This window comes from Eremomyces bilateralis, assembly GCF_010015585.1.
Source record: "Eremomyces bilateralis CBS 781.70 unplaced genomic scaffold P152scaffold_8, whole genome shotgun sequence".
NCBI classification, from domain to species: Eukaryota; Fungi; Ascomycota; class Dothideomycetes; order Eremomycetales; family Eremomycetaceae; genus Eremomyces; species Eremomyces bilateralis.
Window position 1 is genome coordinate 269,780 of NW_022985074.1, and position 27,653 is coordinate 297,432.

Here is a 27,653-nt window from a genome sequence, read left to right on the forward strand (position 1 = left end):
GAGTCGAGCTCGAGTGAGGATGGTGTTCTCCCACAACGGCCGATCTGGGAACGGTGTTCTGTACCTGCCGGATAAGGTATATGTGCAGGCCATGATCCTTATCCAGGCCTGAAGCATTGGTGCTTAACTCTGATATTATCAGTCAATTCTCAGCTCCCCAACTAGGTTCATACTCCATCGACTCTCTGGACCAATATTACTTCCTTGCTTGGTTATTATTGTGATGATCGTATTCCGTACCTCGGTGGAAATTCAATAATACAGGTAGGTACCTCCGTACCTAAGTTAGTGCGGTCAGAGGTTAGAAACGCTGCAGGGTTATCGATGGCAACTAATTCGAGAGGATATCAAGGCTTAGACAATGGTAGAAATGGTCCTATTGAGATCAAATATATACAGGTATGCTTTCATCCTATCCATGATTCGTATTCATTCTCGTAGAATTGTGAAAGTTCGACGATGGGAGGAAAAGGAGAAGTGAAGCAGAATCGAATGGCCGCTTGCTTGAGGCATCGCGGCAACAAGGCAACAAGTCATCCACTAATAGGCAGCAACGCCTGGCCATCACTCCTTCCCCAGGATCTAAAATATTATTCAACATATGTAAACAAACTCAATATCGGAAGTCTTCTACCTTTCTACTTACTTCAAACTGATATCAATTCATTCGGTGAGGATATTCAAACCAACTCCCGTTAGCCAATACTCGCCTTCGCATTCCTGTCATCATGTCTACCGACCCAAAGATTGATCTGTCTCAGCAGCCAGCCCTCAGGACGAAGCTGGAGGATCTGAGGCATGAGGACCCTACGACCACCGAACCAAAGCCCGATGCTAAGACTACCACCCCCAATGTCACTGCTCCGGAGGCCGAAAAACCGAAGGTTAAAGATCCGGCCCATGATGCCGATCTGATTACTCCTGTGGTGCCGGCCCAGGGGGCTGCTCCCGTACAGACACCTGCCGCTCCCACGGAGCCCAAATGGCCTGACCTTTCCGAAGACCACCCCATCTCCAAGTTCCGCCAAGCGCTTCCAGATATCCTGACGAAATCCGGCTACACCGAGGTCTATGGTATCCACCTCTCCGCCGATGATAGCAGCGCAACCACGGTCTTCCACACGAACCTAATCCTTCAGAAGTTCCTGCGAGCCAACGGGAACGACTTGGACAAGGCGAAGGAGCAACTCCTCGACACTTTGAAATGGCGAAAGTCATTCCAGCCGCATCTACTTGTCAACGTGACGTTCGACGAGGAGAAGTTCGGTGGACTCGGGTATATCGTCCGACTGACTAGTCAGGACACCGGGGACGAGGTGGTCACGTTCAACGTGTACGGGGCGGTCAAGGACTTCAAGAAGACCTTCGGAGACACGGAAGAGTATGTTCACCGTCTCATCCTTCCACCATCATGATACTAACCCGCCCTCCAGATTCATCCGCTGGCGCGTCGCCCTCATGGAGCGCTCCATCGCCGCCCTCCACCTCACGTCCGCCACCGAGCCCATCCCCGACTACGGCCTCGGCGAAGACCCCTACTGCGGCATCCAGGTGCACGACTATCAGAACGTCTCCTTCCTCCGCCAAGACCCGCACGTCAAGACGGCCTCGCGCAAGATCATCGACCTCTTCTCGCGCGTCTACCCGGAGACAATGTCCAAGAAGATATTCGCCAACGTCCCCTTCTACATGGCCTGGATGTTCAACGCCATGCGCTTCCTGCCTGCCCAGACCTACGCGAAGCTCGAGGCCGTGACGGATGGGAAGACGTTGAAGAAGAGCCTGGGCGGCGACGCGGTGGATGCGCAGATTCCGGCAGCGTATGGGGGTTCGGCGGCGTCGTTGGAGGAGGTCGCGGAGAAGCCGAAGTTGGAGAAGGAAGGGAGCGACCTCATCATGAAGATTTCATCCGCGGTAATGTCCGAGCCAGTCGACGGTCCTCCTGTGCATGGCGGCATTGCTGGCCTTGCTGGCACCCCTGCAGCTGACGCTTCGTCCGACACTCCGTCTCCTGTCATCGCTTCTTCTCCCACTGCTTCTCCCGCCATTGCTTCCTCTGCCAGTGCTCCCCCCGGCCCAGGGGCCACGACAGATGGCGCCACCCCGACCGTGATCGACGCTGCAGCGAGCGCCCAGGAGACGGAGCCCGCAACCACTCTCGCTGAGCAAGCCGCTCCTCCTCAGAAGGCGTAACTGGCTTCCTGCTACCACCGCGGTTCAATAGGAGCGCCCGGTCCCCTCGCGTCTGGGACAACCGCAGTTTCGGCGGTCGGATGCGGAACCGGATCGAGGAGCTCAGGTGGAAGTTATTTCCTTGGCGTTGGGCGGGTTAACTATGATGATGTAGCGTACTAAAAATACCCCTTACTGCATTATTTGGTCGTTGACGCGGGTTTCTCTGCTCACTACTTACGACATAGATGCCGGTACCTGGTACTCGGTCGCAATACAAGCCGTATTCTCACTCTTCCCGCGTTCTTAATGACAGTTCTGCTTTGTCGTCATCGACATGGTTACTATTCTTATTTTTACCTACCAGTTTCGGCAAATAGTAAATTGAATACTGACTGTGCCTCCTGTCCCGGAACTGTTTATCCTGTTGCTCTAGTTACCGGTCTAGTAGCGTAGCCCACTGCCCTCGAATTGCGGGGTACCAACAGATCCCGCATTCCGCTACCCCGCCTTCTTCCCTTTCACTGCTGACTGCTCCCTGTTCCATACGGCCTGAATCCTGGTATGTCTCTTTCCTGCCTCCTCGATCTACTACATAGTACGTACATAAGTGGTGGCCTTGCAGTAGATATTACATATTAGCCCCTTCAGGTCTTATAACTTATATTAAGCCATATTACCACATCAGGGGCCACGCGGTCACCGCCGTATGCCATGGACAATGTATAGCGTCCCATCACGTCGGAACGGACCTCGTCTTGTCCGACTGGGGGATCCTAAGACTCCCAGATGTGGCGTCTTACCCAGCGGGGTGAATACCGAGCTATCTTCGGCTTCGTGACCTGACCACCATTCTAGAACGCGGCCTTTCGGCCGGAGCTGTTCCGTAGGATTCAAAGGCGTCTGGTATATGACAGCCTCGAGTTCCTGCTTGCTTTTTCCAGTCCGTTCTAGTTCCCCCCTCTCGTTCTTTCGTCCCTTAAGATTCGAAATTCAGCGTGATTGATCGAGTATCTACTACCTTTCGGGTATATATATAGTCAAATCGGAACCACATAACTGGACGTCACCATGGCTACTGAGGCTGCCCCTGCCGCACCGGCTGCGGAACCGCAGTATGACATCCCCAAAGAATGCAAGGCCGCCGTCATCCATGATATCGGTCCGAACTTCACGGTGAAGGTGGAGATGGTGCCAGTACCAGAGCCAGGTATGTCATAGAACTCCTACCTACCTCCACCCTCCTGGCAACCTGTTCAGGATTGCACATGGAGCAATCCATAGGAGTGGTATGAAACACCGAAGCTAACTCCCGGCGTAGGTCCCGGCCAACTCCTCCTCAAACTCAACGCAACCGGTATCTGCTACTCCGACGTGCATTTCATGCTGAACGATCTGGGCGCCCCGCCCATGTCCTTCTTCGGCGTCAAGTCGCCAGGACACGAGGGTGCTGGCATCGTCGTCAAGGTGGGGGAGAACGTCAGCGGCTGGAAACTCGGAGAGCGCGCCGGCATCAAGCCGATGTGGGATACCTGCCAATCCTGTGAGCTCTGCTGGAACGACAAAGAGACAGTAAGTCCCTCCTAGTCCATAAACCCTACCCCTACCTGCTTCCCCCCCTACCCTCCCTACTAATTCTTCCCCAGTACTGCGAGAAAGTCGTCCACACCGGCCTCATGGTCACCGGCTCCTACCAACAATACGTCCTCTCCCCCGCCCGCTACACCACCCGCATCCCCGACGGCATCCCCGACCACCTCGCCGCCCCCGTCATGTGCTCCGCCTCCACCATGTATCGCTCCCTCGCCGAATCCGGCCTCCGCCCCGGCGACTGGGCCGCCTTCCCCGGCGGCGGCGGCGGCGTCGGCATCCAGGGCGTTCAGCTCGCCAAGGCCATGGGTTTCCGCCCCATCGTTGTGGACACCGGCGATGCGAAGCAGACGATGGCGCTGGAGATGGGCGCGGAGGCGTTCGTGGATTTCAAAGCGACTGAGGACGTCGCAAAGGAGGTGGCAAGGATCGCGGATGGGAAGGGTGCGCATGGCGTGTTCGTGACGGCACCAAATGCGTACGCGAATGCGATTTCGCTAGTGGGCTCGCGGATCGGGGCGAAGGTTATGTGTATCGGGTTGCCGCCACAGGAGGCGAACTGTATGTTGCAGATTCCGCCGGGGCAGTTGATCTCGAGGAACTTGACGGTGAAGGGGACGTTGGTGGCGGGGATGGGCGATACGGCGAAGGCGCTGGAATTCGCGGCGAGGGGCGCGTTGAAGCAGATTTGTGAGGTGGTGCCGGTGGATCAGTTCCCGGAGGCGATTGCGAAGTTGATGAGAGGCGAGGTTGCGGGGAGGATGGTGATCGACTTCAATGCTTGAGATGATATGCCGTGCCATAAGGCTGTGTTAGTAAATGCATATTTGGCTCTCTCTAGTTTCCATTGCTATTGTGCTCGGCACAATAGTCGGAACAATATTAGCATCCGTATCCATTGTCCAGCAATATTCGAAATCAGCGACCTGGTATGTCTCCATGGTCGATAGCATCACCAACGACAACGGCCAATTCAATTAGATTAGAACCACTATGATACCACTATCGGAGAGGTCGACCTGTCAAGTTTGAATTGGAGGAAGCAAATCCAAAAATCTCGACCGCTTCACCCACATCGCCTTCTCACCAACTGACTGCTGACAAACGTCACCGCACCTGACTCAGGTACAATATTACTATAGAATCGTCTTCGTCATGATTCTATTGAATTAACCACCACCACCAAATAAGAATCTCCAAACCTCTCAACTCTCGAGTCTCCATCCTCGAGGCACAGAGCAGATCCCTGTTCGACTTCCGTTCCTGAGGTTCCACTGCCGAGTATCAAATCGTTGGTTCACAACCAAACCGAAAGAAAGAAAAGCCGTCGACGGACCTTCCAAGTCGTGAGCATCACGCATCCACGTCACACTGTCTCCAACATCCAGCGGGATTAAGCACTGATCGTCGCGGCAGTCCCACCAATCCATCCAGTCCTTTACACAATGTGGCTTTCCTCTTCTCGTTCGTAGGCTGTCAAGTGTGGTAACTGTGGCAGATATTTCCGCTTCCGTCTTCCCCTCCCACCCCTCCCACTACCCACCCGCTTTGCATCTTGTCCACCTACCTCTCTCACGCTAGTTGTCCGCAATGGGCAGGTGCCGTTGTCGAAAGCGATCTGCGCATTTGGAAACACGGAAGGTAAATTCGAGAGACGACCCACTTCCCGTCTTTGAGTATATTCGCGAGAGATATAGCGGAGAATTATTGAAGAACTTGGAATCTGGCTATCCATTGGTTTTAGATGTCCGAGGGCATCGTGGTAACCACTCAGGCGAATTGCTATGACGGTTGTGGACGATCGTGCTGAATATATAAAGTAAATTAGGTAGCGGTGCCCTTGGTACTCGGATAGCTGGTCCTAACATCGTGAACTCAGCAGACGGGAAAGAGGACGCAGAGAAATTGATAATCGAAACAATTTCTTTCATCTCACTTCAGTCGAACATATATCCATTTGTCAAAGTCATGATGATGTTCTTCGTCTCCCTCATTACCCTCATCTTGGCCGTATCAGCCATCTCTATCCTGTGCGTCTCACTCTGAACTGGCGCCTATAAAGCACCAACTAACCACTCCAGTGAACCCCGCCAATCGTGCTCAAAAGCCCTGGCCGACGAATACATCTTCACCCTCACCCTCTCCGCCTTCCTCCTCGTCCGCGCCTCCCAAACCCCCTCCTGCTTCGACTGGACCTCCAACAACTGCACCGTGGCCCCCGACAACCCGTTCGGCTACCCGTTCAAGCACGCCTGCCAGCGCCATGACTTCGGATACCGCAACTACAAGAAGCTCGACGTCTTCACGGAGCCGAATCGGCTGAGGCTCGATGACAAGTTCAAGGAGGATTTGTATGATATTTGTGGGGACGACGCGGGTTGTACGGGGTTGGCGGACGTCTACTACGGGGCGGTTAGGGTGTGTGGGGATGGGAATTGCTTTGATATAGAAGATGAAGCGGTATAATGAGGCTGCTGCGATTTCATTATCAACCAGAGGATTCATTTTGAAAGATGACGAGCACTACTGTATTAACCAGTCTGCTGAATCTTTTGACTCCGATGTTTGGCAGATCCCCAAATACTAGGAAGCACGGTCAGTAATCGAAAAGGGGGAGGGGCACGAGAGGCCTATCCACGCACTTAAAGTTGCCTATATTATTCAACAGTGTTCCCTAATCTGTGGATCAATGTTGATATTGCCTGCTGAATTGCAAGGGATACTGTCTTGATCCTTGAGTGCCTTGCTGCTTGCCATCAAGCCAATCACTCACATTATGCCTCGCCGCCTTTGGATATACAGATTATAGGGGCCTCTTGCTAGTCAAATCAGTCGGTAGTTCAAGGGAATCTATATAGTTCGTATGCTATAGGTCCTCTAGACCACCGCAACTGCCCGGTACAATAATAAGGGATTTTGTCAACAGCACAAATGGGTTTGCCGCCCTTTCGGATCCTACTGGTAAAAGGGGAATTGAGGGATTCCGGAATACTTTACCCTCAAGTGTCATCAATATTTTTGATTGATCGTATTGTATGCCGTCTGGTGATGGCTCTGGGCGGCGGAAGCTCGACATACTGGCACGGGAATAATACAAATGCCACGTTCAATTTTCATAGTTCTTTAGACTACATAACTAATGAGTGTTGATATTCATAATTCTATAGGGCAGGCGTCGACAACTGACCGTAGCAAGGTGGATATGCTCTTCACAGTGATAGATAGATTGCCAGTCGAATGGCCAATTGTTGTGGTACAGGTATGGTAAGCGGGTAGTACTACAGTCGCTAATTGCCCGTTCCAGCAGCAACCTGCTCAGATGTTGTCTCATTTCCTGCCACCATGGACTGTTTCGCCCTCTCTCTGCGGAGTTTTGCTGAACTTGGCTAGTTCCTTGCGGAACAAGCGAGCAAACTCTGTTCTATTGGACATCTGGGCCTCCTCCATCTGGAATTTCACCATGATGTTCTCGCCGGGAAGTTACCTATCTTTTGAATCGATGACAAAGGCCAGTGTTCCTCCAGAATGGCCTGTCAGTTCCTCCCGCCATACAGCGTTGGCGAGCATGATGTAACTCTGTATTCCGAGATGATGGGCATGCTCCACCTCCGAAAACTAGCTCTATTTGCGCCAATTTGTGGACAGCCATAGCGCCGTATACGGACCAACTGTTCTGGCGATACTGATTACCTTCTTAATCCACAATTCTTTGCCAGAGCGTTGTCGGTCGCAGCGGTTGTGTGCATCAACTCGTGGAGGAACGCTTGGCCCGTGGTTTGGATCTATTCTATATTGGTTGCCAATTCCTATTTGCCTTAAGATGAACTTTCTCCGTCTCATAGGCTGTATAAGAGTTACCACAGTGAAAAGGGGCGGGCACAAGGTAATGTAAGGATTCTATTTGCATTGCCATTAAGGACTTGGTGTAATGGCCGGCAGGGCTTAGGCAGATTCGATGTTGAGTTTGATTCATTGTCCCTGAAGCTGAATATTTTGTGTTCTTAGCTCGAGCGTATCAGTCTCGGCTTCCGATCCACGCTTGGAATTTCCGGAAAAGCGGTTCCTAGAGTCCTGCACATCAGCGGTGATGCTATTCATTGTGACAGTGGCCCATGCCAATGGAAGTGTTGATAGTATCCTCACCTGCTAGAGTCGAGGACATCTAGTTCCGCGTAGGATATGCTAGCTTGAGGTCAGGAGGTCTATAGTCTGACTTACAGAGAGTTGATGGAGAGGTCCTAACCTTAGGGCTTTCTAGACCACTTCTGCAAAACCAGCAGGCCCATTTAACTGCTTGACCTCTCTGGAATCTGTCGCAAATTATAGGAAATTGACTGAACTCATAGCACTGAAACAATCTAGAAAGGTCCCAGGTTCAGCCCATCTCTGGGTTTAGATTCGATTTCTGGTAGTCGAAGAGACTGGAGTGACGGATATTGATCTAGGTAGTGTAAAAGGATATACTAAAGGAACTATGTTCAGGAAGATACTGGGCAACCAGAGATGGACAATATATATTAAGGGATACTGAGAACCAGTTTTCATATATAGAGATTGCTGAATGTAAGCTATATACCTAGGGGTAGTTAGATCAATATATGAAAGGAATTGAGTTGATGGTGACTCAGTACTTTTGCCTAAATTGGAAACCAGGTGAATTTAGGAAAACAATGCCATTAAGGTAGTATTCGCTATATGACTCATTTATGTCAGCCATGATAGGAAGAACACATCACTTTGTCGATGTTTGTTGCCACTGACGTTCCTCAACAAGGATTTCCAGCTAAAGGAAGGAGATTGCTTCAAGAAGCTTGCGCTATCTAGGATCTGCCCGGTCCACTAGCACCAACTACATGTAGAATAATGAAAAAGTGAAGGCGGTTCACAAATGCTGCTATCTGAGGGACAAATATTTACTTAACATCTTAACCTGTCACTTCAGTGCCAGTGCTATAGTATCCACTCAACAGATCTCTCCGTTCATGCTGCACACATCTCCCTGCTAACTGAACTTGCTTCTCTCTTTATCCTACACGACGTTGAGATCACCTTGTTGACAGTTGGCCTTCTTGTGGCGTTCCCTCTCGCTAGTTATAGACTGGTAGATATCCCTTTCGGTGTTGGGTACAGTTTGTCACTAGATTATGGGTTCGTTCCAGCATTATTCATGTTCGAGATCAACCATCTAACTGCGTTTGATATAGCACCACCAGCATTTACTTCCCCAATGGCACCACCGTTGATGTCGCCAAGATTGAGGGTAGTTGGGCATATAAGCTGACAATGTGAGCGGCGGAAGGCGACCCTGAACATTTCCGAGATCCAGTCATGATTCCGGATTTTACGAAGTCCGTTCAGAATCCTCTTGCTCCGCAGCTGCTTCGTGGCTTTCCACCCTCATGGGCAAGGAAAGGTAGTGAAGACATGAAGACCGAATCCATCTCTCGGATGTTGAAGACATTACACACTGCCACGGAAACCTTTCTCTACCAGACTGTCACGATCGGATACAGAAGCCTACCGTTCAGAGTCACCGATGAAATCCGGAATATCATGCAAAACGCAACTACATCTATCCCACTTGAGAATGAAAATAAACGATTCTCAGGCGCCGAACCATGGGACATACGAAATTGGCGAATTCTACAACTATGAAGAGTTTCCCCAGAACCGGGAACCTGATGACCTCTACCCTCCTGAACAGCTCATCCTTTCAGTCGACTATTCGCGAACAGCGTTGAATGCGTCCCTTAATACCGAGCAGTACTGTGTCATTGAATCTCACCATGTCCTACACGAAACACATCTCGGTGTCGACGGCCTTCGTGATGGATTAGAAGCTACTCGAACCGACCTGACTTTGCACTGCGACAATTTGCTAGGATTCCTTTCATATCGAACGCCTAAATTATTTACAGTCGTAAATTTGAGCAGATTTCCATGCTGATACGGTCGGGTGAATCAGCCGATGATGAGATGCTCATACTGCTCTCAGAAACATCCTAGGCGAGGAATATGAGAAGATGATTCTAGCCATGAGTAGAAAGATTTCGCGCACAATCGATCCTACCTTCGCTGCTGCAAGGCATATATGACACGTATCTGCTGGTTCCGTAGGCATAATCGAGCGAATTAGGCTTGCCAAATTTTTAGGAAACAATTGACGGTTGACGCCTTGATTACCATGATATATGGTAGCTAACTGTTGCAGTGCCGGATGAGTAGAGAACCAAGATAGATACGCAGATATAGCGTGGGTATCAAACAGCCCAAATTTCAACAAAAAGTAGTAGAGACTCCCCCTGGCCGTCTAACAATCATCAGAAGACATTGCCATGGGTATGACAAATTGAACCTTTTCCGCATCAACCGGATTTTATCCTTCCAGGCATATCGCCGATTCCCAAACTGAACTCATTTCAGTGATCCTGTGTCGACATCGCTTTGCTCTCCGAAAGAAGCCCGTAAATGATGGCGCCTGCGCTGAAATCCGATGCTTAAATTCCTTTTGATAGCTCGCCGATAGAACCGCCATCCCTCTCTCAGCTCGCCACATCTTCCGAAAAATACCTCTTACTTCTCACGCTCCTCCCCACCGTCTTCATCTCGGGCGGTAAGTTCGTGTGATGCACCACATGCGGCCGGTACACCGCGTCCACCGGCGGCATCCAATCGTCCAGGCCCAGCGGGAAATACTCGTACAGCAGATCGGCCGACTCGTCCGGCGATGACAGGTGATTCAACGAAAATGACGGGGCGCGGGCGAGTTTCGGTGGCTTCTGCCCCGATGTGGTGTGGATGTTGGCTTGCATCTGCGCTTGGCTGTGATGTTGGGAATGTAATTGCTGTTTGAGAACTCCTGAGGATAGGTTTAGTGGGGACTTGATGGAAGTGCTCCGTCCGTCGGTCGCTCCGTCGGCTTCGTCGTCGAGGCTGAGTTTGATCGGAGTATTTAGGTGTGACATGCCGCGGGGTAGGTTGTAGCGTAGAAGGTCGGGGGATGAGCGTGCGTAGACTGCTTCGGCGTTGTGGTGACAGAAGGCAGGGACGTCAGGAGGGAGGGCAGTCATGGCGCCACCGCTGGAGGCCAGCATGGTCTTCCATTCGAAAAATTCCGGTGTGATTTGGAGATTGGGGGTACCGTTTGGGTCGTACTGGAAAGGGAGACTAGGATTTTGATTTTGTGGAAGGGAGAGGTGATTGGGAGGACGAGTGTGGGTCGGTTGATGTTGTTGGGTACTGGTTATACTGCCAGTAGATTCAACAGTATCGGCGTGAGAAGGTTGTTGGTGATGACTGCTCGACGCAGCGCCTGCCTGGCTGTGAGCTTTCCGAGCAGCGCTGGCGGCAGCAGAGGTACCGATGGGGAAGTCTTTGCGCGATTGAAAGTTTCGCGGTGAGCGGCCGCGGACGATGATGGCGCCAGACCGGACTTCGCAGAGACTGATGCGAGCGCCGGTGGATAATGTTGCGATGACCTTCAGGTGCACAACAAAGTGTTGCTGAAGTTCTTTCCGTCGACCGTTGTTGGCTGTCGCGATGCGGAATTGGAGACGTTTCCAGGCGATAGGGAAGGAGACAAAGTCCGCGTCGATTTCTTGGCCTGCCATGAGGTCTAATGGTATTGATTGAGGCTCTTTCTCGGTCTTATCTTCAACAACTGAAGGATTGGCGGATGCCGGCGTCTTCCATGGGACGGATATGATCTTGACTGGGTTCCCTTCCACCGACTCGGTTGCGGAAACGGACAACTCCTGCCCTATAATCTGCACTCGCTCACCCTGCTCCGTGACCGCGTACCGTAGACCCCTCGGAAGCGTAATGCTGCCGGTGATTTGAAATAAATTCCGCCGATAGCAGGTCAGCTCGGTAGGCTGTGGACCTGCTTCCCCAGGCTGCGCCCACGGAGACTCGGCTAGGAAGAACATTCCATGCAACTGCGCGGACATGTTCATTGTCATGCCTCGACACGTATAGTCGAGGACACCGCAGTTGTACGTTGGTAACGAGAAACTTAATAATTTGTGTCCTTGCTCTATGGACGGACTTTCCGGACCGTTCGCTTGATCTGCTTGAACAGGTGGTTCATACCCACTCATCGCATCCGAGAAAGGATCATCGAACCCGTTTGGAAAGCGTTTGAGCGCGGCATGGCTGCCCATACTTTGACTGAAGACGCCTTCGTCGCTCCTGTGCGACGGTTAGTCCATGAACGTCCATGAGGCCTTGAACATTGAATGAGCAGATGGACTTGCCCTGCGAAAGTATCGGCGTCATAGTTCGAATGGTGATCATATTGTTCTAACGGTAATAAAGGAACATGAAGAGGATCGACCGGATTTACATTCGGCATGCTCATCGGAGCTGCCAGGTAGGACATCGTGACGGTATCAAAACCGTCCATGCTGGCAGATTTGGTACCTCTACCGGCAAGAGCAGTAGATGAGATAGAAATCGGATCGATCGCATGCGACTTGGCTCGAAGAGTAAATCGAGTAACTCGTGAATACGAAAGAGCTTCTATCTTTAGGGATCAATAGTGAGCTTGGGGAATGATCAGGACGTGTTCGAGTGCGAGAAAGGCGGGGTGGTTCTTGAAGGGGACGAAGTACTGTTGCGGGATGTGCATGCAGTGGCGCGAGGAGTTGTTCGATCAGACTTCCAGAAGAGGCCCCATGAATTTGGTCTCATGCTCCGAAGCCGTGCTAGCTGGAGCTTGTCTTGATGCGCAATGCCGTAAGGTGGAAAATTTCCCCCAGTGACCCTGGTTCCTATTTTCTCCTTCCAGGGAAGAGACTATCGGATGGCGGATGGATGTGGTGATGATGAGAAATCGGTCCACGCTCGCATGCAATCCGCAGTCAAGGACTTCCTAATATTGCCGGAAGATGAAGGTAATTCAGCACAAGCAGCTGGTCTCGCGTTTGGCTGGTCCCTCTGTCTTGGCCTGGCGTGGAGGCGATATATAATACGGGTCGAAAGGGGGCATCCGAGTATCAATCGAAGCTGCGAAATATTCAAATCACGCTGAAAGGTGCAGCGGGGGCGTCGGTTCCGCTGAGGCTAAAGGTTGAAGTTGAGGAGCACAGGGCAGGGCATGCGACTAATAATGGAAATATCGGGGCAGGCTAACGACCAACGCCTGCAAATGGCCCACTGGGGTAGTCCTTAACCCCGACGTGTTGCACAAACGAGGCGAACAGGAACAAGCAGCACAATTCCAGAAAACCAGCGGGACGAGGCCAACCCTTTGGTGCGTCACGCAGGTAGGTCGTGTAACTCAGAACGAGGACCAGTTCGGGTCACATATGGATAGGCGAAGATTGGGCAAATCAATCCCTGGCTAAGCCTGATTCTGTGCTGAGCTTCGGCAAAGCCGCTGATGATAGCATGACGGTTGCGGCCAGGGGAGGATGGGAGGGATGGAGGGTGAGATCAGGGAGGACGTGGCGACGTGGTCCGCGTTCATACCGGGAGTTGAAACTTGTGGCTAGACGAGGATTGTGGTGGATTATGAATGCGCTGGCCGATTCAGAGTGACCAGACTTCGAACATACAATGAAAATATCGTGAAATAGGGTACGACTTGGTGTTGTCCGGTGTTGCGTTCATATCCAGTATAGGCATAGAATAATCGGTACAGTAGTACGGAATACGGATAAATTGATACGCTGGATGTAGATAATTCTGCCCTCCCCACAGCAGGATAATCGTTCTTAGCGGATCGATTGGAATCATAACAGAAGACGCGAAATGGCGGCAACCCGTCACTACTAACGCTTTGTAGTTAAATCCGTTAGTAAGCCCTGCTATGCCCACCAACTTCAATCTGCCCCAAGTGCCGTCATCCGGTCTGGTCTTGAAATGGGACCCCGACCATGGGAGGGCTCCGCGGGGTAAAGGGTCAGGCACCAGGGATCTACCTATCATCTAACCGTCTTAGAGATCTCTCCATAAATAAGAGGGATATTAAAAACTCCAGACAGTCGACAGAGGCAGAGCATGGAGCAAGAAGATAGGCACCTTGCGAAGATACCTTGCGTACGTATCTGTTGGGTGTTGACAGAGCAATTCCTCCATGATGCCTCCCCAATCTCCTGAACCCTGATGCAAGACACGTATGCGCGAATCTGAAAACGGAAGGTTTCTGGATCATGTATGGAAGCTCAAAAGACGCCGCTTCAAAGCGCATATAGCGGTCCTCGCGGCTGTAGTCGGAGTTGCCCGCATCAACTGCAGCCTGTCCATTCGTCCAGCCAAGTGAGATCCATCACCAACCCTCGAGATCCTTGGAGAATATCTGCATGCGACAGCAAATGACCGCATATACATATCTGTATCTTTGCACGTGAACAGCAGCAGTCGTTCCCCCCAACCCTCGCTAAAGGCCGCGAAGTTGAGTCGAAAAGATGAGGTATCGCATGGAACTTGCGGTAAACAGGCAGCTCGGTAGATAAGGATCTGTGTAGCGAACCGACGATGCCCAGAAATAGGGAATTGACAGTGGTGACGACAAAGTCCCGCATCGAAGATCGCATTCTTGGCTGCATCTCGTCCCCACGGCGCGAACTGCAACGGGCAGCTCGAAAGCCACCCCTAGTGACCGCCAAAGTATCGAACATTCTGTTGTAACAAGCGTGTCCAATGAGCAATCCTCTCCGGATTTCGAGGCTCAGGCAGCATGGGTCCGTGGTCCAATAAATATGAGTGATACCAAAAATACTCGGTTCAATCAAATCGCCGCTACGGTCGGCTTTCTCATTCTCGTCGAGATGCGAGGCCATCATGTGGTCAATGTGCAGAGAGCTCCGAAGCCCCAAAGCTTCAATTCCCGACACGCTCGGCTGGGTGGTTGGCTGTACGCTTCACCGCTTTAGAACCATGCATTTGAGGATAGTCGGAAACTGAAGTATTGGCCGGGTATCGGGTGAAGGCAAAAAGAGGAGAGTGCTTTTATTCCAATAGCGGACGTGGTTGCTTAGATACGAGGACTGAAACAGCACTTCAGATTCATTGAGCGTTTGCGTAGTTCCATTGGTAGACTACAATGTCCGCACGACCCACCAGAAGGTTCATGAGTTTGATAAAACATTAAAAAAAAATAACTGCGACCAATACTCCGTGTGGCACGAGGTATACCAGGTGGAGGAATTCCCCCATTCTCCCCAACGCCGTTGACGTAATAATGATACCTCTGTCTGACCAAAAGCTTACGAAGCAATGGTAAGGGATATGAGACAAGACGAGGACGATAGTCTATCCCCATGGCTTGTTGACTGCCGTCCAAGTCCCGAAATTCGTCCTTGGCATCTGACAGGCAGGTTTGTCCGCAAAGCACGGATATTGGATGACCGAAAGGGGGGAAAGCAGAAGAGATGCTCCATAGTTCGACGCCCAACCGAAGAATCGCTCACCCGGAATGGCTCGTTAAGGCTTGTAAATGAAGGAGTATGGCACAGCCATCATAGAGGTGGGACCATCGTCCAAGTCGCCGCATCGCAGGATACTTCCTCGAAAGTATGCATCGGTTCAAAGCCCATAGCCGACAAGCCGTCATCGTTGCCATCGCTATCGACCTATGGCACAAGTCAGTTATTGGGCAATACCAAATCGAGCAGAACCATCCCAACGGAGTGCCAGATCCCGATCAGCAGCAAACTGAACAAACAGAAAAATAGAACTTACAATATCAAGCAAACACGCATTACACCCTTGGCTCCTAAGCTGCTTGATGCCCAGCATAATCAACCCCTGCATCAATGTCGAATACTCCGCTGCGCCAGGAAATATCACCGGACTCGAAATGCCGCCCGCAGAGTCGCCAAAGTCTCGCAACGCTGGCACGTACTCTGCTAGTCGCGAATGCGCATAATACAGCACCACCGTCCCCACGATTGCGTCATCCTCCGGCCTCTTCGCGCGGATGATGCTACACGCCGTCGGATCCGTTAGCGCCAACTTATACACCTCTGCCAGCCCTTGGCGGTTGTTCGTCTTGATATGGTCGAGGATCGGCCCGGAGTACTCCCAGCCGTAGACGAGGTCGAAGTCTGCCGGCGCGGACTTGAGGCTTTTGGCGACGGAATCAGGGGCAGCCCATTCGCGGAGATTGCGCGCCACCATGCTGCACACTGGGCGGGACAGCGCGGTGTTCCAGCCGAGGTTGGCGAACCAGGTGCGGAGGCGCTTGCGCTCGGCGGAGTGGCCGCTGGGAATGCCGAGGAAGATGTTGGGGATGCGGGTGCCGAGTTGGAAGCGCTTGATACCGTCGCGCTGGAGGAGGGTGCGGATGGCACGGTTGTGCAGGCTGTGGCCGATGGACAGCTTTCGGCGTCCGGGGTCGACGAAGAGGGAGCCGATGGCGCCGGTGCCGGTGCTAGTGAAGAAGTAGGTGGAGCAGAAGCCGTAGAGTGCTTGGGTACTGCTGTTCCGGACGACGAAGTGGGCTTCGATGACATCGGGGTTTTGTAAGAGGAAAGAATTCGACGTCGCTGATGAGAGTTCGGATCTCTGATTCGGTGGGCCTCCATGGCCTTCCACCACGGTTTTTATAAGGTTGTCTAACGCGTGAGAGTCCCGCTCTTCGTTGAATGCTTCTACGAGCCAATGATGCTTGCTCTGGTTCAGTTTCTGACTCTTGGAGATCGTTCCTGGTAGTGCGCCAGTTGGATTCAGTTCGCCATACAGCACTTTGACCAGTGAGTTCAACGCCGTTTCCGTAAAATCATAGGTACAGATGTATGTTCCGATCGTTGGATCCATAGCGAAGTCATACGGAGAGCTGACGGCGACGACAACAAGCGGCTTCTCGCGCTTCTCGCCGCCCGTGGAGTATTGCATGTTGCAAATCATCGCAACATGCTTCGTAAAGCCATGCTGATAGAGGTTGCGATTCGCATCAGCTGTCAGGATAATTATTGCACTCGCTCGATTGATCAAGTTCTCATGGATCGGCCGTACACCATTCGCGGTATAAGAAGTGTGTAATATCCGACCACTCCGCTGCCGAGCTAGTGAGCGGCCAAGCTCTCGAAACACTCGCTCGCCGCTCATGACAGAGCTACTCCTCTCCCAGGACGCTGGCTCTGGCGAACCAGCCACGAGCGTTTCTGATAGAGCTCGAGATGCTGCTGAAGCAGCGAGAGGCTTGACAAGCGGCGTTAGTAGCAACAGCTCTTCTTCGGCCTCGACAACATTAGAGAGGGGCAGTAGCCGATTCTTGTCTCGGACGACTGTGATGCTAGAGTTGTAAGCCCTCGTCGATAACGCTGTGTGAGATGGCTGAAGAGTCGACAGATAGCCGATGCCCGGTGGGTTCAACGCCTTTTCCCACGACGTGCATTTAGCCTTCATGTTAAGAACACGACGCAACGATTGCTTGATCCGTGCCTTGGAGATCATGGAATTTTCAATCCCAAGCTTCAAGCCAGCGATGGCCTCCTGCTGAACGGAAAACGATCGGCATAGCAAGACCATATCACATCCCGCATTAACCGCCATGACCGTGCCGCCCTCGACGCCGATATTATGGCTGAGTGCTTCCATCTCCAAGCACTCGGAGACCACGACGCCATTGAACTTTAGGTCCGTCCGTAGAAGTCCGTCAACGACCTGATCGGACAAACAAGCATGCATGACGTTCAAGCCGGCTGAAGACATGGCACATCCACCAACCATCATGGAATCTAGACCTTGAGCGATGGCATTGCGGAAGGGTATCAAAGCACTCAAGCTGAGTTGCTCCAGCGACTCTGTGATCAAGGGGACATCGAGGGAAGATCCAAGGAACTCAAGGTTGCCATATGAAGGGAAGTGTTTGCCTAAGGTGGCCAGGCCGACATCCTTATATCCCTTCATTGAGGCAACTCCATAGGATGAAACCTCTTGAGGGTCATCCCCTGCGCTCCTAACCCCCATTAGCTGGTTGCGGGAATTGGTAAGGACATCTAGGCACGGTCCGAAGATCCAGTTGATGCCACATGACGAAATCTCTTGGGCGGTTGCTTTCGCAACTTCATACGCCAACTCGCTAGACCCGGTGGCCGCAACGCCCATCGCGCTGGGGTACTGGCGGATATAAATCTCGTCGAAAAGGCTGTTGACGCCTCCATTCTCTTGATCGACCCCGATAGCAAGCGGAACCGGATGGCCTGCATCATAGGCGCACTTCTGGAGCTCATACACTAGCTTCGTCGTGTCCTCGGCAGCTGCTGGCAAGTTAATATAGCAAACATGAGTGTCCGGGTGTCCGGGTGCCAGGGCATATATATGCTTCGGGAAACCGGGATGTAACTCACACTTCAGATTCTTTGCCGTCAATAAAATGGAACCTAAATGATGTTGCTGAATAAGAGTACGGATCTGGGGCGTGACAGAGGTTCCATCAAATCCCATCATAAACAATTGGCCCTATACCTATTAGTCTCGCGTTCTGTAACCTCGCGGCGAAACGCTGCAACCTGACATGCCATCACGCGCGTGCGGCAATCTAGGTCGCGATGAAGGAACGTACCAAAGTCCTATAATCGAATTCATCGTAAGTCATCGCGTCAATCCAATGCCCAGGATGCTGGAACGCCGACGGTGCAGTGGAAACTGGGAAGAACTCCTGCACGGAGCCAATCCCAAACACCTTGGGCAATGTGCAAGTCATCCAACGGGAGCAGGAACGGAGTCTTACCGATCCAAATCGTCCCACACGGGATCCATCCGCTCTTCTTTCCCCACCATGGCGCCAGATCAATACGGTAGGCTTGCATAGGGGGAGTGCGAGCTCAACGTTGCAGCGAAGAGTGACAGTCTGAACGACAGCGATTTCGGTCGTTCGAGAGGACTAGGGTGGCGCTACGTCGTATCGCAAACTTGCAACAGCACGAAGGCGGGCGAGAGGGTGAAATGCAGCCCTACCGATATTGGCATGTTGTAGCGCAATCTAGGGCGTATCGACTATCAACCGCGCGTTCAAGAAAGATGATTTCTGAAAAAGATATCGTAGGTCTATTCAGCGTCTCCAAGCGCCACCGTTTGTTCGGGCTTCAGAATCATGGGGTTGCATTCGCAGCATTATTCCTATCTGACGCCACGATTTGTTATCGAATCGGCTAGTCCGCTGGTTGGGGTCCAGTTGGGGGCGGGGAAAGCGACAAATGTGGCGTAATTGAAATTGCGACGAGTCGCAGCAGACCGGGAAGATGTCCTTCGTCCCGATGATAGTACAACCCCGGATTCTTTTCCATCTAAATTCCATGTCACCATAAGAGATGACGATAGATGAGTGGGGTGTAGATAGATAAGGTACCGGTACTCAAGAATGCGACACCTACAGTTGATATCCACATACAATTGCTCCATCGGTCAGCAGGCAGTTGGACGTAACATTCGACGTCACCGAGGCGATTTTCTATTGCAACATCGCCATTCTTAGGTAATGGCTATTGGTACGGTATATACTATGCATTTCCTTCGCTGCGAATTCTTGCTGTTCCTCTTTCGTTCATTCGTGTAGGGTAGAACCTACACGAATCGTTCCTCCAATAGTACTTGTTTGTTCATCGATATGCCGGCCCAAGTTCTCCCTTCTGAGTCTTATGCGAAGAATGGCGTCGTAAAACTGACCAACTGCCGCGTTGTTCGTAGCGATCGGCTTGTTGAAGAAGATATATGGATGAGCTCACAGACGGGCAAGATCTTGAATGGGCAACGAGAGTTCTTCGACAGTCGAACAGAGCCGGATGAGACGGTTGACTTAGGAGGCCGGATCGTCTGTCCTGGCTTCATTGAGACCCAGCTCAACGGTGCATTTGGTTTTGACTTCTCTGTCGTGCCAGAAAATCTGTCAGACTACAGCAAAGGCCTGGCTCACGTCAACAACCTGCTGGCCAAGACAGGTGTAACATCCTATTTGCCCACAGTGACAAGTCAACCTGCCAGGGTCTACCAAACGGTAAACCGGAATCTAAGACTCCAAACTATCGAGGCCATATCCTGACTTTATGCAGGTCTTACCTTTCCTCGGACCCAGTGGTGCCCTCCGTTCTCCATCTATTGGTGCCGAATCACTTGGAGCTCATTGCGAAGGGCCCTTCATAAGCCCCAAGCGGAACGGCATCCACTTCCTTTCAAACATCCTAGATCCAGCTTCCGGGATCTCCTCCCTTGAGTCCTGCTATGGAACCGATAATCTCCAGGCCTCCACCACTCCTATCAAGGTCATCACCCTCGCACCTGAACTCCCCAATGCCGTTCCTGTCATCGAAGAACTATCTGCGCGTGGAATCATCCCGTCTATTGGGCACACGGATGCCACCTACGAAGAAGCCCTTGCTGGCATAAATGCGGGAGCAAAAACCGTTACTCACCTATTCAACGCCATGCGACCACTACACCACCGCAATCCAGGTGTCTTCGGTCTACTTGGCACCGCTCCATCTGCACTCGCACACTCGATCGACCTAGGTTCAGATACTCCCAGCGCTCATCACGACCCACCTGCCCATGAAACGTACACGAAGCCATACTTCGGCATCATCACTGACGGCATCCACGTCCACCCCAGCGTCGCAACCCTCGCCTACTCCTTTCACCCCGACGGCATGATCATCGTAACCGACGCCATGCCTTTCCAGACCTACCCCGACGGCCTCTACCCCGCCCCCTACGGCTCCCACATCCGCAAATCCGGGAACGTGCTCACGCTCGAAGAGTCATCCCGCCCCGCGGTTCCGAGTGGCAGCACCTCACCGGAATCGGGAAGCCCGCCCGCCACGCCGGCGGAGGGGGTTATAGCACCCCGAACCAGCTTCGCGGAGACGCAGGGGCGGCTAGCGGGGTCATCGAGCTCGTTGATTGAGTGTGTGGAGAATTTCTGGAATTGGGTCGGGCCGGAGGTGTCGTTGGCGAGGGTGTTGGCTACGGTGACGTCGACGCCGGCGAAGATGTTGGGTTGCTATGGGGCGAAGGGATGTCTTGAGCCGGGCGCGGATGCGGATGTGGTGGTGTTGAAGGGTGGGTTGGAGAGGAGTGGAAGGAAGACGTTGAGGGTGGCTGAAGTATGGAAGTTTGGCGCGCGGGTGCATAAGGGCGACGTCTAGAAGACAAATTCCGACCCAAAGTTTCTCTATGATAGAACCTCATATGGGGTAATGACGTGACTATTTAGAGAACCTAACTTCCCTGTGCAAAGTAGAATTGGGGAAGCATGCTAATTGCTATCATCATGTATATTGATGTAATCATTGGAGAGCGGGTATGAATTGAACAATGGGATTATCAAGCAGGTTCGATAGGTACGGAATGAATGCCCTCTGGACTACCATCCCATCGCCTCCAGCTGGTCCATGGAACCGCAATATCATTTAAGATTGGCCATGATCAAGCATCTCGAGGACGATTGGCTTCGACCACCACATTTCCAAGGCTCATCTTACACTCGTCCTCCATGCCCCAAAATAGAGTGCCTCCGCCTCATGGATACACGTATCGCGGGACGGGCGACAGGGGAAATCCCCAACGTACTCCTAGGTTACCGAGTCCCGACTATCGAACCCCACCTGTGGCATGGATGGTGAAAATGAAGGGATAGGTTTCATTCCTTCGGGTGTGTTCCGGGAAGAAGGTGAGAGGTACCAGATGAACGGATCTTGGAGAAGTACACCGACGATGAATAGGTATCATAGTTGAGAACTACGCAAAAGCAACAAACTATCTTAGGACTTCTCTGATTCCAACATTGGATTTGTGAAATGGTTGCTGCTTGTTTGAAGAGAGCGGATTTCGCTCAGCGGCCAGACATCTGCCATAGGGTGCCGATGGTACCTCTACCTACAAGCAAGTACAGTACTGACATACAAGAGAGCCCAGACCAATCCATGCAGGATATAAACCGCATCCGACTCATAATATCATAGGATCAATCCTCGCAATTGGCCAGCAGATTATGAAGTCCAGCCTACCGGTCTCAGGTCTCCCACGCCACCATGCTTGCGTGACTTAGACCGCTCGGTCAGCCGATGAACCGCTGCACAGCAACAATGCCAAGATCAGCGCATGCAGATGCATGAAATTCGATTTATCTGGAAGCGACGAAGTGTATACGAAAATAAGCGGGTATAAAAGCCAACTACAGAGGCTCACTACTACGAAAAAGATGGCTGAACGACCAATGGACGGTGGGCGTTTATGGAGCGTTCGGATTTACAGGGGGCAGCAATATAAATCTCATTTATGCGATACTCGGCCTCCATGTCACCCCTCAACCTCATCTCATTTTCTCCTCACTAAGGGCACAGAACCCATGGTACAGGAACGCCCGTTTCTTCCTCGCTAGCTAATGGCATCGGTCCGGAACCTGGCGGCGTTTTAAACATATTCGCGCTCGGGTTGAGGGCTCCTTCCAACGTCAGGATTCGGTAGGCATCATGGCGGTCGCATCATGACATGGAGGCGCCAAGTCTGCAGGAACGTGAAATCGTCACGCCTGTCAGACAAATCCAAGAGGAAGCTCATTTTAATAGTAGGCAAGGTCATGGTACGACGGCGGCTGTCCCCATGAGGGCTTCAGGGCGTGGCCAGCAGATAAAGTACAAAGGGCTTCACGAAGGCTCATATCTCTTGAAGTTCCTAGTCTTCACAAGTTCAAGGCATTCTGGTCCTTATCCATTCCTTCTTTGCGTACGATTTTGCAAGTCAAATTCAATTCAGTCCTTCGTTTCTATTCACCATGATTGCTAAGCCAATCGTTCTTTCCGCGCTTGCGTGTAGCGCGGCGGCTGCTCCTACGTTCGGCATGTTAAGCCGCCTCGGTGGTGGAGGTGGTGGAGGTGGTGGAGGTGGTGGGGGTTTTCCCACTGGCGGACATGCTCACGGCGGCCACGAGGGCTCACCCGCAGGGGGGAGCGGTGGCTTTTCGTTGCCATCAGGTCTGCCCTCTGGAGGCAGTGGTGGATTGGCTGGTCTATTAGGTGGTGCGGGTGGTGCCTCTGGTGGTGGCCTGCCTTCGTTGCCTTCAGGCACTCCCTCATCCGAAGACTCCGGTAGCGGCTCTGGCAGCCCTGCATCCGGACTAGGTGGCCTGAGTGGCGGTTCAGGTGGTCTGTCAGGATTGTCTGGCTTGCTTGGAGGTGGTGCGGGTGGTGGTGGTTTGTCAGGATTGTCTGGCCTTCTTGGAGGCGGCGCTGGTATGTACACCACTTCCTTGGTCCATCGAATTGGTCTAACAATTCCCAGGTGGCTCCGGCCTTAGCGGTCTCCTTGGTGGCCTTGGAGGTGCCGGAGGCGCCGGAGGCGCCGGAGGCCTCGCTGGTCTCAGCGGAGCAGGAAGCACTACAGATGCACCCACGACAACCGAAACCAACGAAGCTCCAGCCTCAGCGGGATCTTCTTCTCCTGCCCCCGCCGGGGAATCATCCGGAGAGTCTAGCGCGCCCGGTGGGCTCAGCGGTGGCGCCGGAGGCTTGAGTGGACTTAGTGGTAGGCTTTGATCAAAGTCATATTCTTAGACTCGACTGACTGGGAGTAGGATTACTCGGTGGCGCCTCTGGTGGGTCTGGCGGCCTAGGTGGACTTAGTGGTATGCCGATTGAGATTATATAGTTAGACATGACTGACTGTTACAGGATTACTCGGCGGTGGCGCTGGCGGCTCTGGCGGCTCTGGCGGCTCTGATGGCCTGGGTGCGCTTAGTGGTATGCTGAATGAACTCATTAACCTGGACTCGACTGACTGAGAGTAGGCCTGCTCGGCGGTGGCTCTGGTGGCTCTGGTGGCTCTGATGGCTCTGGTGGCTCTGGTGGACTTGGCGGTATGCTTGACTGAATCCGGATACTTGGATTTGACTGACAATAACAGGCATGCTTGGTAGCCTCGGTGGTTCCAGTGCATCCGATATCAAGGAAAACGGCGAATGTAAATCAGTCGCCCTGATCTTCGCTCGTGGAACTGGTGAGCCAGGCAACATGGGCTTCGTCGTTGGTCCCGGCCTTGGTAGCCAGCTCAAGACGGCTTTGAACAATGATGTCATGCTCCAGGGCGCGGACTATACCAGTGAGTCACATAAAAGCCGCGATGGTGGAATTATTCTAAGACATATACAGCCGACTTCAGCGGCGGTGGTGCTAAGGATATCATCGCCACTACTCAGCAACTCAAGTCACGATGCCCCGATACTAAGGTCGTCCTCGGCGGATACAGCCAAGGTGCCATGCAAGTTCATGACGCTCTGGGCCAGGTCGGTGGTGATGTCGCTGTAAGTGTCCATGGCAGAGTTCATCCATACTTCGTACTAACGAACATTAGGCCGCGGTTACCTTTGGTGACCCCTATAGCTCAGTGGGCTTCGGTGGTGGTTCCAGCCTCCTCAGCGGCTTCATGGGTGGCGCCGGATCCGGCGCCGGATCCGGCGGCGGCTCTGGCGGCAGCTTCAACGCCGAGAATGGAAAGGTGTTCTGCTCCACCGGCGACTTCATCTGTGGACTCATGCCCGGCGGCAGCGGTGGTTCCACCTCGTCTGGCTCTGGCTCTGGTGGCCATCTTTCCTACTCTAGCGATGGCAGTATCCCGGAAGCAGTGAAATTCATCGTGTCCAAGGTTGGCGGTGGAGCCGCGTAAGCGCTTGACAGATGTTTGCTTCGGTGTCAAAGATAGTGAGGAGGCTGGGTAGAATCACTTGTATTTCTAGGCGCTGTGAGCATTCTAAAGTCAATATTAAACTTGCAGTCGACATATATCAATTCTCTTAACTAGGCGTCATCCGGTATTAACAGGGCATAGCAATAACTTTCGAGATAAACAGGAAGTGGTGAAAGTTGTAGCGAGTGGATCTATTCACCTTCGTACTGGCCTTTGACCTCCCAACAGCAGTACCAGTAATATCGGCAGAGTAGTGTACTGTATACCTCATGTATGCCTTATACATATTCCATGGGTAGGTAAGTATCCAACCATGCACTTCGTATAACCGTCCCCGAAATCGGCGCGATCCACCAGTTTGGGCCTCAATTTCAACTTCGGCGCTTGACACGACATGGCCAGCCGTATGGGACGGCAGTGAATTTCGCCTTAAATGTCCAGCTCTGCCCTGGGTTCACTTGTTCAATGTCAAAGTCACGAAGCAGAGTCGCTGTGACTTTCGACACCTCCAAATGTGCTAGGTGTCGCCCGGGACATTGGTTGTATCCCGCTCCGAACTTTCACACGCTGTCAGACTCCAGTCCTCAGTTTCCAAGACAGGTAGCACTCACTGTCATAAAATATTTGTCCATGGCCCTCCAGCGTTCTTGATCCAGCCAGCGATCCGGATTAAACTTGTCCGCGTCTTGTCCAAAAATTTCCTTGTTCTTGTGGATCACATGAGAATTTACACTGAGGATTGTCTATTTGAAATTCATCAGCTCAGCATACAGGTTCCCATGGATGATGGGCGTAATCACTAACCCCTTCAGCAAAATGTCGGCCAGCTATTGTAACGCCCTCTTTAGGCGCAACTCGAGGCAGGCCAAAAGCCACTGGAGGGAAGTGACGGTATGTCTCTTTGATCTGTCTCCTCGTCAGGTGAAAGTCAAAAGCTTGGATCGAAAGTACGCACACATGCTTGAAAATATGGCAACTTCTGAGTCTCCGCGTAGCTTGGAACATCTGACAGCTCGCCCATACGAGCGGACGCATCGATCTCGGCACGAACTTTAGCCATTGCTTCCGGGTTTCGCAATAGGTGGTAAAAGAAGCTTTGTAACGTCGTGCTTATGGTATCTGCTCCAGCGCCGACATTGACCACCGCACCAGCAAGAAGTTCCTTCTCTTCCATCCGATCGGGATGGGTCCGACGCGTCTGGAGCCACTGTTCTATCATGTCTTTGCGGGCATCGGGGTTCCGTTTCCGAGCATCCACGGCCGCAAGGGCGGTATCGAAGATGTGATTGCTAGGAGCGAGATTGAAATAGTTGATGAGTGGGTTTGCCAACAGGATATCGTGGAGCCAGTAGTAATGACCAATTACTGCGATATACAGTGCCAGGAATTGGGTGTTCGCAACTGCGCCTCCGATATCTTTGCCCTGCTCGATGAAACCGAATGCGCGGGAGAAAGTGACTTCTCCTACCACATCGAAGCCAAAACTATTGAGTTAGTATCGATTCATAACGATAAGGGTGGTATATGCTTACAAGTTAAACCAGTGGTCGAAATTGATCTCCTTTCCAGCCTTTGTATACGCATCGAATTGGGCTTCCAATTTCCCCACCAACGCATCGATATACGGCTCGGCTTGAATCACATTGCTGAATGCATACCCTGAAGCGACATTACGCTGTTTTTGTATATGTCGCTTTGGATCCAATTCTCCCATTTGGTTGACATATCTTCTATCAGGAAGATTGAAGATCTGGTACCACGTCGCTTTTCGCAACGGGGCAACCAACAGCGCTTTGATTGCCTCCGGATCGCTGACGCTGACTTCACGGTGGCTAATTCGCACGAATTTGCCATATTTCTCATGTGCCTTGAGTGTTGCTGCCTCTGTATGGCCATCCCACACATGATACAGCTGCCAGAGTTTCGAGAACGAAGCCAGAAAAGGTCCTGGGATGTCGGAGACGGAGGAGAAATACCGTCTTCGTACACAAACACCGAATACGAAGCAGGTTGCGCACAGCGCGATCCATTGAGGGATCATTGCAAGCTGACGGGGTGCCGTATCCAGGCAGGATTCTGGATGTTAGATTTTGGACTGCGGAATGCGAAACACCAGCCTGACACGGTTCCACGACAGAAGTGAGGACGAGTGAGCCCTGTCAGAAATCAATCCCAACTGAATGGATTACGGAGGGGACTGGGACTCAATTCAGGTTAGCGCACCCAAGTCCGTGGGGGTTGAGGGTCCGCGTTCCTCGGGCCCCGAGAACCGGTCCCGTGTCCGTCGCCTCGGGTTGCGGCCCGGACCCCTTTACCATATTTCCCCAGCTCGACTATGGATATGCAGCCTACCCTTGATGTTCAGCTATTGTGCGTCAGAGAGTTTGAAACTGGTATCGGTCCGCTATCATCTTATTGTGCAACGTTGAAGCAGAGTTATAGCCCAATGCGAGAATCTTCCTTATCCCTTTGGCGCGAGCAGTAGAGCCAATGAGTCCATTGGCCGTTGAGCCGAGGCGGAGAGCTAGAAATATCAAAAAACCGAACTCACCTTTCAGCGATGACGGGAGCCTCAAGGAAAATTGCACCTCTCATGACACGGTCTGGATGCGCAAGATCTGTGGTTACCAAGTTCCATTAATCTAAACTAAAGAGAGAGAGAGAAGAAATCTCCCGGCACCTTTGTGCGCGAGATAGCGACTCTCCTCTCCAATGCCCTAATGCTGTGTTACCATGTTTGTTTGCTTCTCTGATATAATCCACCCACGTCTTCAGCCACAACTAACGGAACAGGCCGCAGGCCTGGGACCATAACATCTCATGCACCTACCGCTGCTGATTCAAAATACGGAAATACCACACCACAGCTAGCGATGACTTACGGTGCAAAGGTTGTATTTCAAGATTTTCGTTTTTATTGTACAGATGCATATCTGTCGCCCCTTTCCTTGTCAGTTGTGTCGATTTGAGTTTCAATGAAACCATTCCTCATGTGGCGGGCCATGTTCCAAAGACCTGGACTTTCACAAACCCAGCAGTCAATCCGGAACGTACATTCATTCCGATATTCTCGAGAGCTATGATGTTTCATTTTGCGGTCAGATTGCGCGACTCTGCCCGTGTGTTGCCTTCAATACCTGCATCCACTGCGGATATCTCAAGAGCAATGCTTGCTAACAAGTCATCAGTCATTGAGCGGTCTCCAGTCAAAATTTTCCGCTCCGTCATGTCCAGATATAGCTAGCGTACTATCATGACTAGGTGTA

The 27,653-nt window shown here is 52.0% G+C and overlaps 9 protein-coding genes across 9 annotated transcripts; 5 read left to right on the plus strand and 4 right to left on the minus strand.

Annotated features, from left to right (window-relative positions):
- The first annotated feature begins 588 nt into the window (after window positions 1-588).
- Window positions 589-2,562, plus strand: P152DRAFT_435037 (CRAL/TRIO domain-containing protein). Its single transcript, XM_033677513.1, has 2 exons — window positions 589-1,381; window positions 1,434-2,562. The coding sequence occupies exons 1-2, from the start codon at window positions 729-731 to the stop codon at window positions 2,191-2,193; spliced, it is 1,413 nt and encodes a 470-aa protein (XP_033534465.1). The 5' UTR covers window positions 589-728; the 3' UTR covers window positions 2,194-2,562.
- A 251-nt stretch (window positions 2,563-2,813) lies between these two features.
- On the plus strand, window positions 2,814-4,870 carry P152DRAFT_507171 (alcohol dehydrogenase). The gene is made up of 3 exons (XM_033682520.1): window positions 2,814-3,382; window positions 3,494-3,744; window positions 3,819-4,870. Exons 1-3 carry the CDS (start codon window positions 3,244-3,246, stop codon window positions 4,545-4,547), a joined length of 1,119 nt encoding a protein of 372 aa, XP_033534466.1. The 5' UTR covers window positions 2,814-3,243; the 3' UTR covers window positions 4,548-4,870.
- An 863-nt stretch (window positions 4,871-5,733) lies between these two features.
- Window positions 5,734-6,415, plus strand: P152DRAFT_481730 (secretory phospholipase A2; the record flags this gene model as incomplete). Its single annotated transcript, XM_033681839.1, has 2 exons — window positions 5,734-5,792; window positions 5,844-6,415. 2 exons carry the CDS (start codon window positions 5,734-5,736, stop codon window positions 6,226-6,228), a joined length of 444 nt encoding a protein of 147 aa, XP_033534467.1. The 3' UTR covers window positions 6,229-6,415.
- Window positions 6,416-10,304: 3,889 nt separating this feature from the next.
- On the minus strand, window positions 10,305-12,142 carry P152DRAFT_473375 (p53-like transcription factor; the record flags this gene model as incomplete). Its single annotated transcript, XM_033681228.1, has 2 exons — window positions 10,305-11,952; window positions 12,069-12,142. 2 exons carry the CDS (start codon window positions 12,140-12,142, stop codon window positions 10,305-10,307), a joined length of 1,722 nt encoding a protein of 573 aa, XP_033534468.1.
- A 1,699-nt stretch (window positions 12,143-13,841) lies between these two features.
- P152DRAFT_327653 (uncharacterized protein) lies at window positions 13,842-14,644 on the minus strand. The gene has a single exon (XM_033675252.1). It carries the CDS (start codon window positions 14,547-14,549, stop codon window positions 13,992-13,994), a length of 558 nt encoding a protein of 185 aa, XP_033534469.1. The 5' UTR covers window positions 14,550-14,644; the 3' UTR covers window positions 13,842-13,991.
- Window positions 14,645-15,126: 482 nt separating this feature from the next.
- Window positions 15,127-18,919, minus strand: P152DRAFT_327651 (glycoside hydrolase). The gene is made up of 5 exons (XM_033675251.1): window positions 18,443-18,919; window positions 18,275-18,281; window positions 18,060-18,171; window positions 15,448-17,969; window positions 15,127-15,338 (listed from the first exon to the last, which is right to left on the minus strand). Exons 1-5 carry the CDS (start codon window positions 18,490-18,492, stop codon window positions 15,225-15,227), a joined length of 2,805 nt encoding a protein of 934 aa, XP_033534470.1. The 5' UTR covers window positions 18,493-18,919; the 3' UTR covers window positions 15,127-15,224.
- Window positions 18,920-19,318: 399 nt separating this feature from the next.
- P152DRAFT_396414 (N-acetylglucosamine-6-phosphate deacetylase) lies at window positions 19,319-20,852 on the plus strand (the record flags this gene model as incomplete). Its single annotated transcript, XM_033676355.1, has 3 exons — window positions 19,319-19,705; window positions 19,761-20,480; window positions 20,577-20,852. 3 exons carry the CDS (start codon window positions 19,319-19,321, stop codon window positions 20,850-20,852), a joined length of 1,383 nt encoding a protein of 460 aa, XP_033534471.1.
- Window positions 20,853-23,457: 2,605 nt separating this feature from the next.
- On the plus strand, window positions 23,458-24,446 carry P152DRAFT_328079 (alpha/beta-hydrolase). The gene is made up of 4 exons (XM_033675253.1): window positions 23,458-23,560; window positions 23,608-23,802; window positions 23,853-24,004; window positions 24,055-24,446. The coding sequence occupies exons 2-4, from the start codon at window positions 23,610-23,612 to the stop codon at window positions 24,364-24,366; spliced, it is 657 nt and encodes a 218-aa protein (XP_033534472.1). The 5' UTR covers window positions 23,458-23,560; window positions 23,608-23,609; the 3' UTR covers window positions 24,367-24,446.
- A 13-nt stretch (window positions 24,447-24,459) lies between these two features.
- Window positions 24,460-26,629, minus strand: P152DRAFT_458031 (cytochrome P450). The gene is made up of 5 exons (XM_033679365.1): window positions 25,920-26,629; window positions 25,343-25,871; window positions 25,192-25,293; window positions 24,999-25,130; window positions 24,460-24,944 (listed from the first exon to the last, which is right to left on the minus strand). Exons 1-5 carry the CDS (start codon window positions 26,426-26,428, stop codon window positions 24,759-24,761), a joined length of 1,458 nt encoding a protein of 485 aa, XP_033534473.1. The 5' UTR covers window positions 26,429-26,629; the 3' UTR covers window positions 24,460-24,758.
- Between the last annotated feature and the right edge of the window lie 1,024 nt (window positions 26,630-27,653).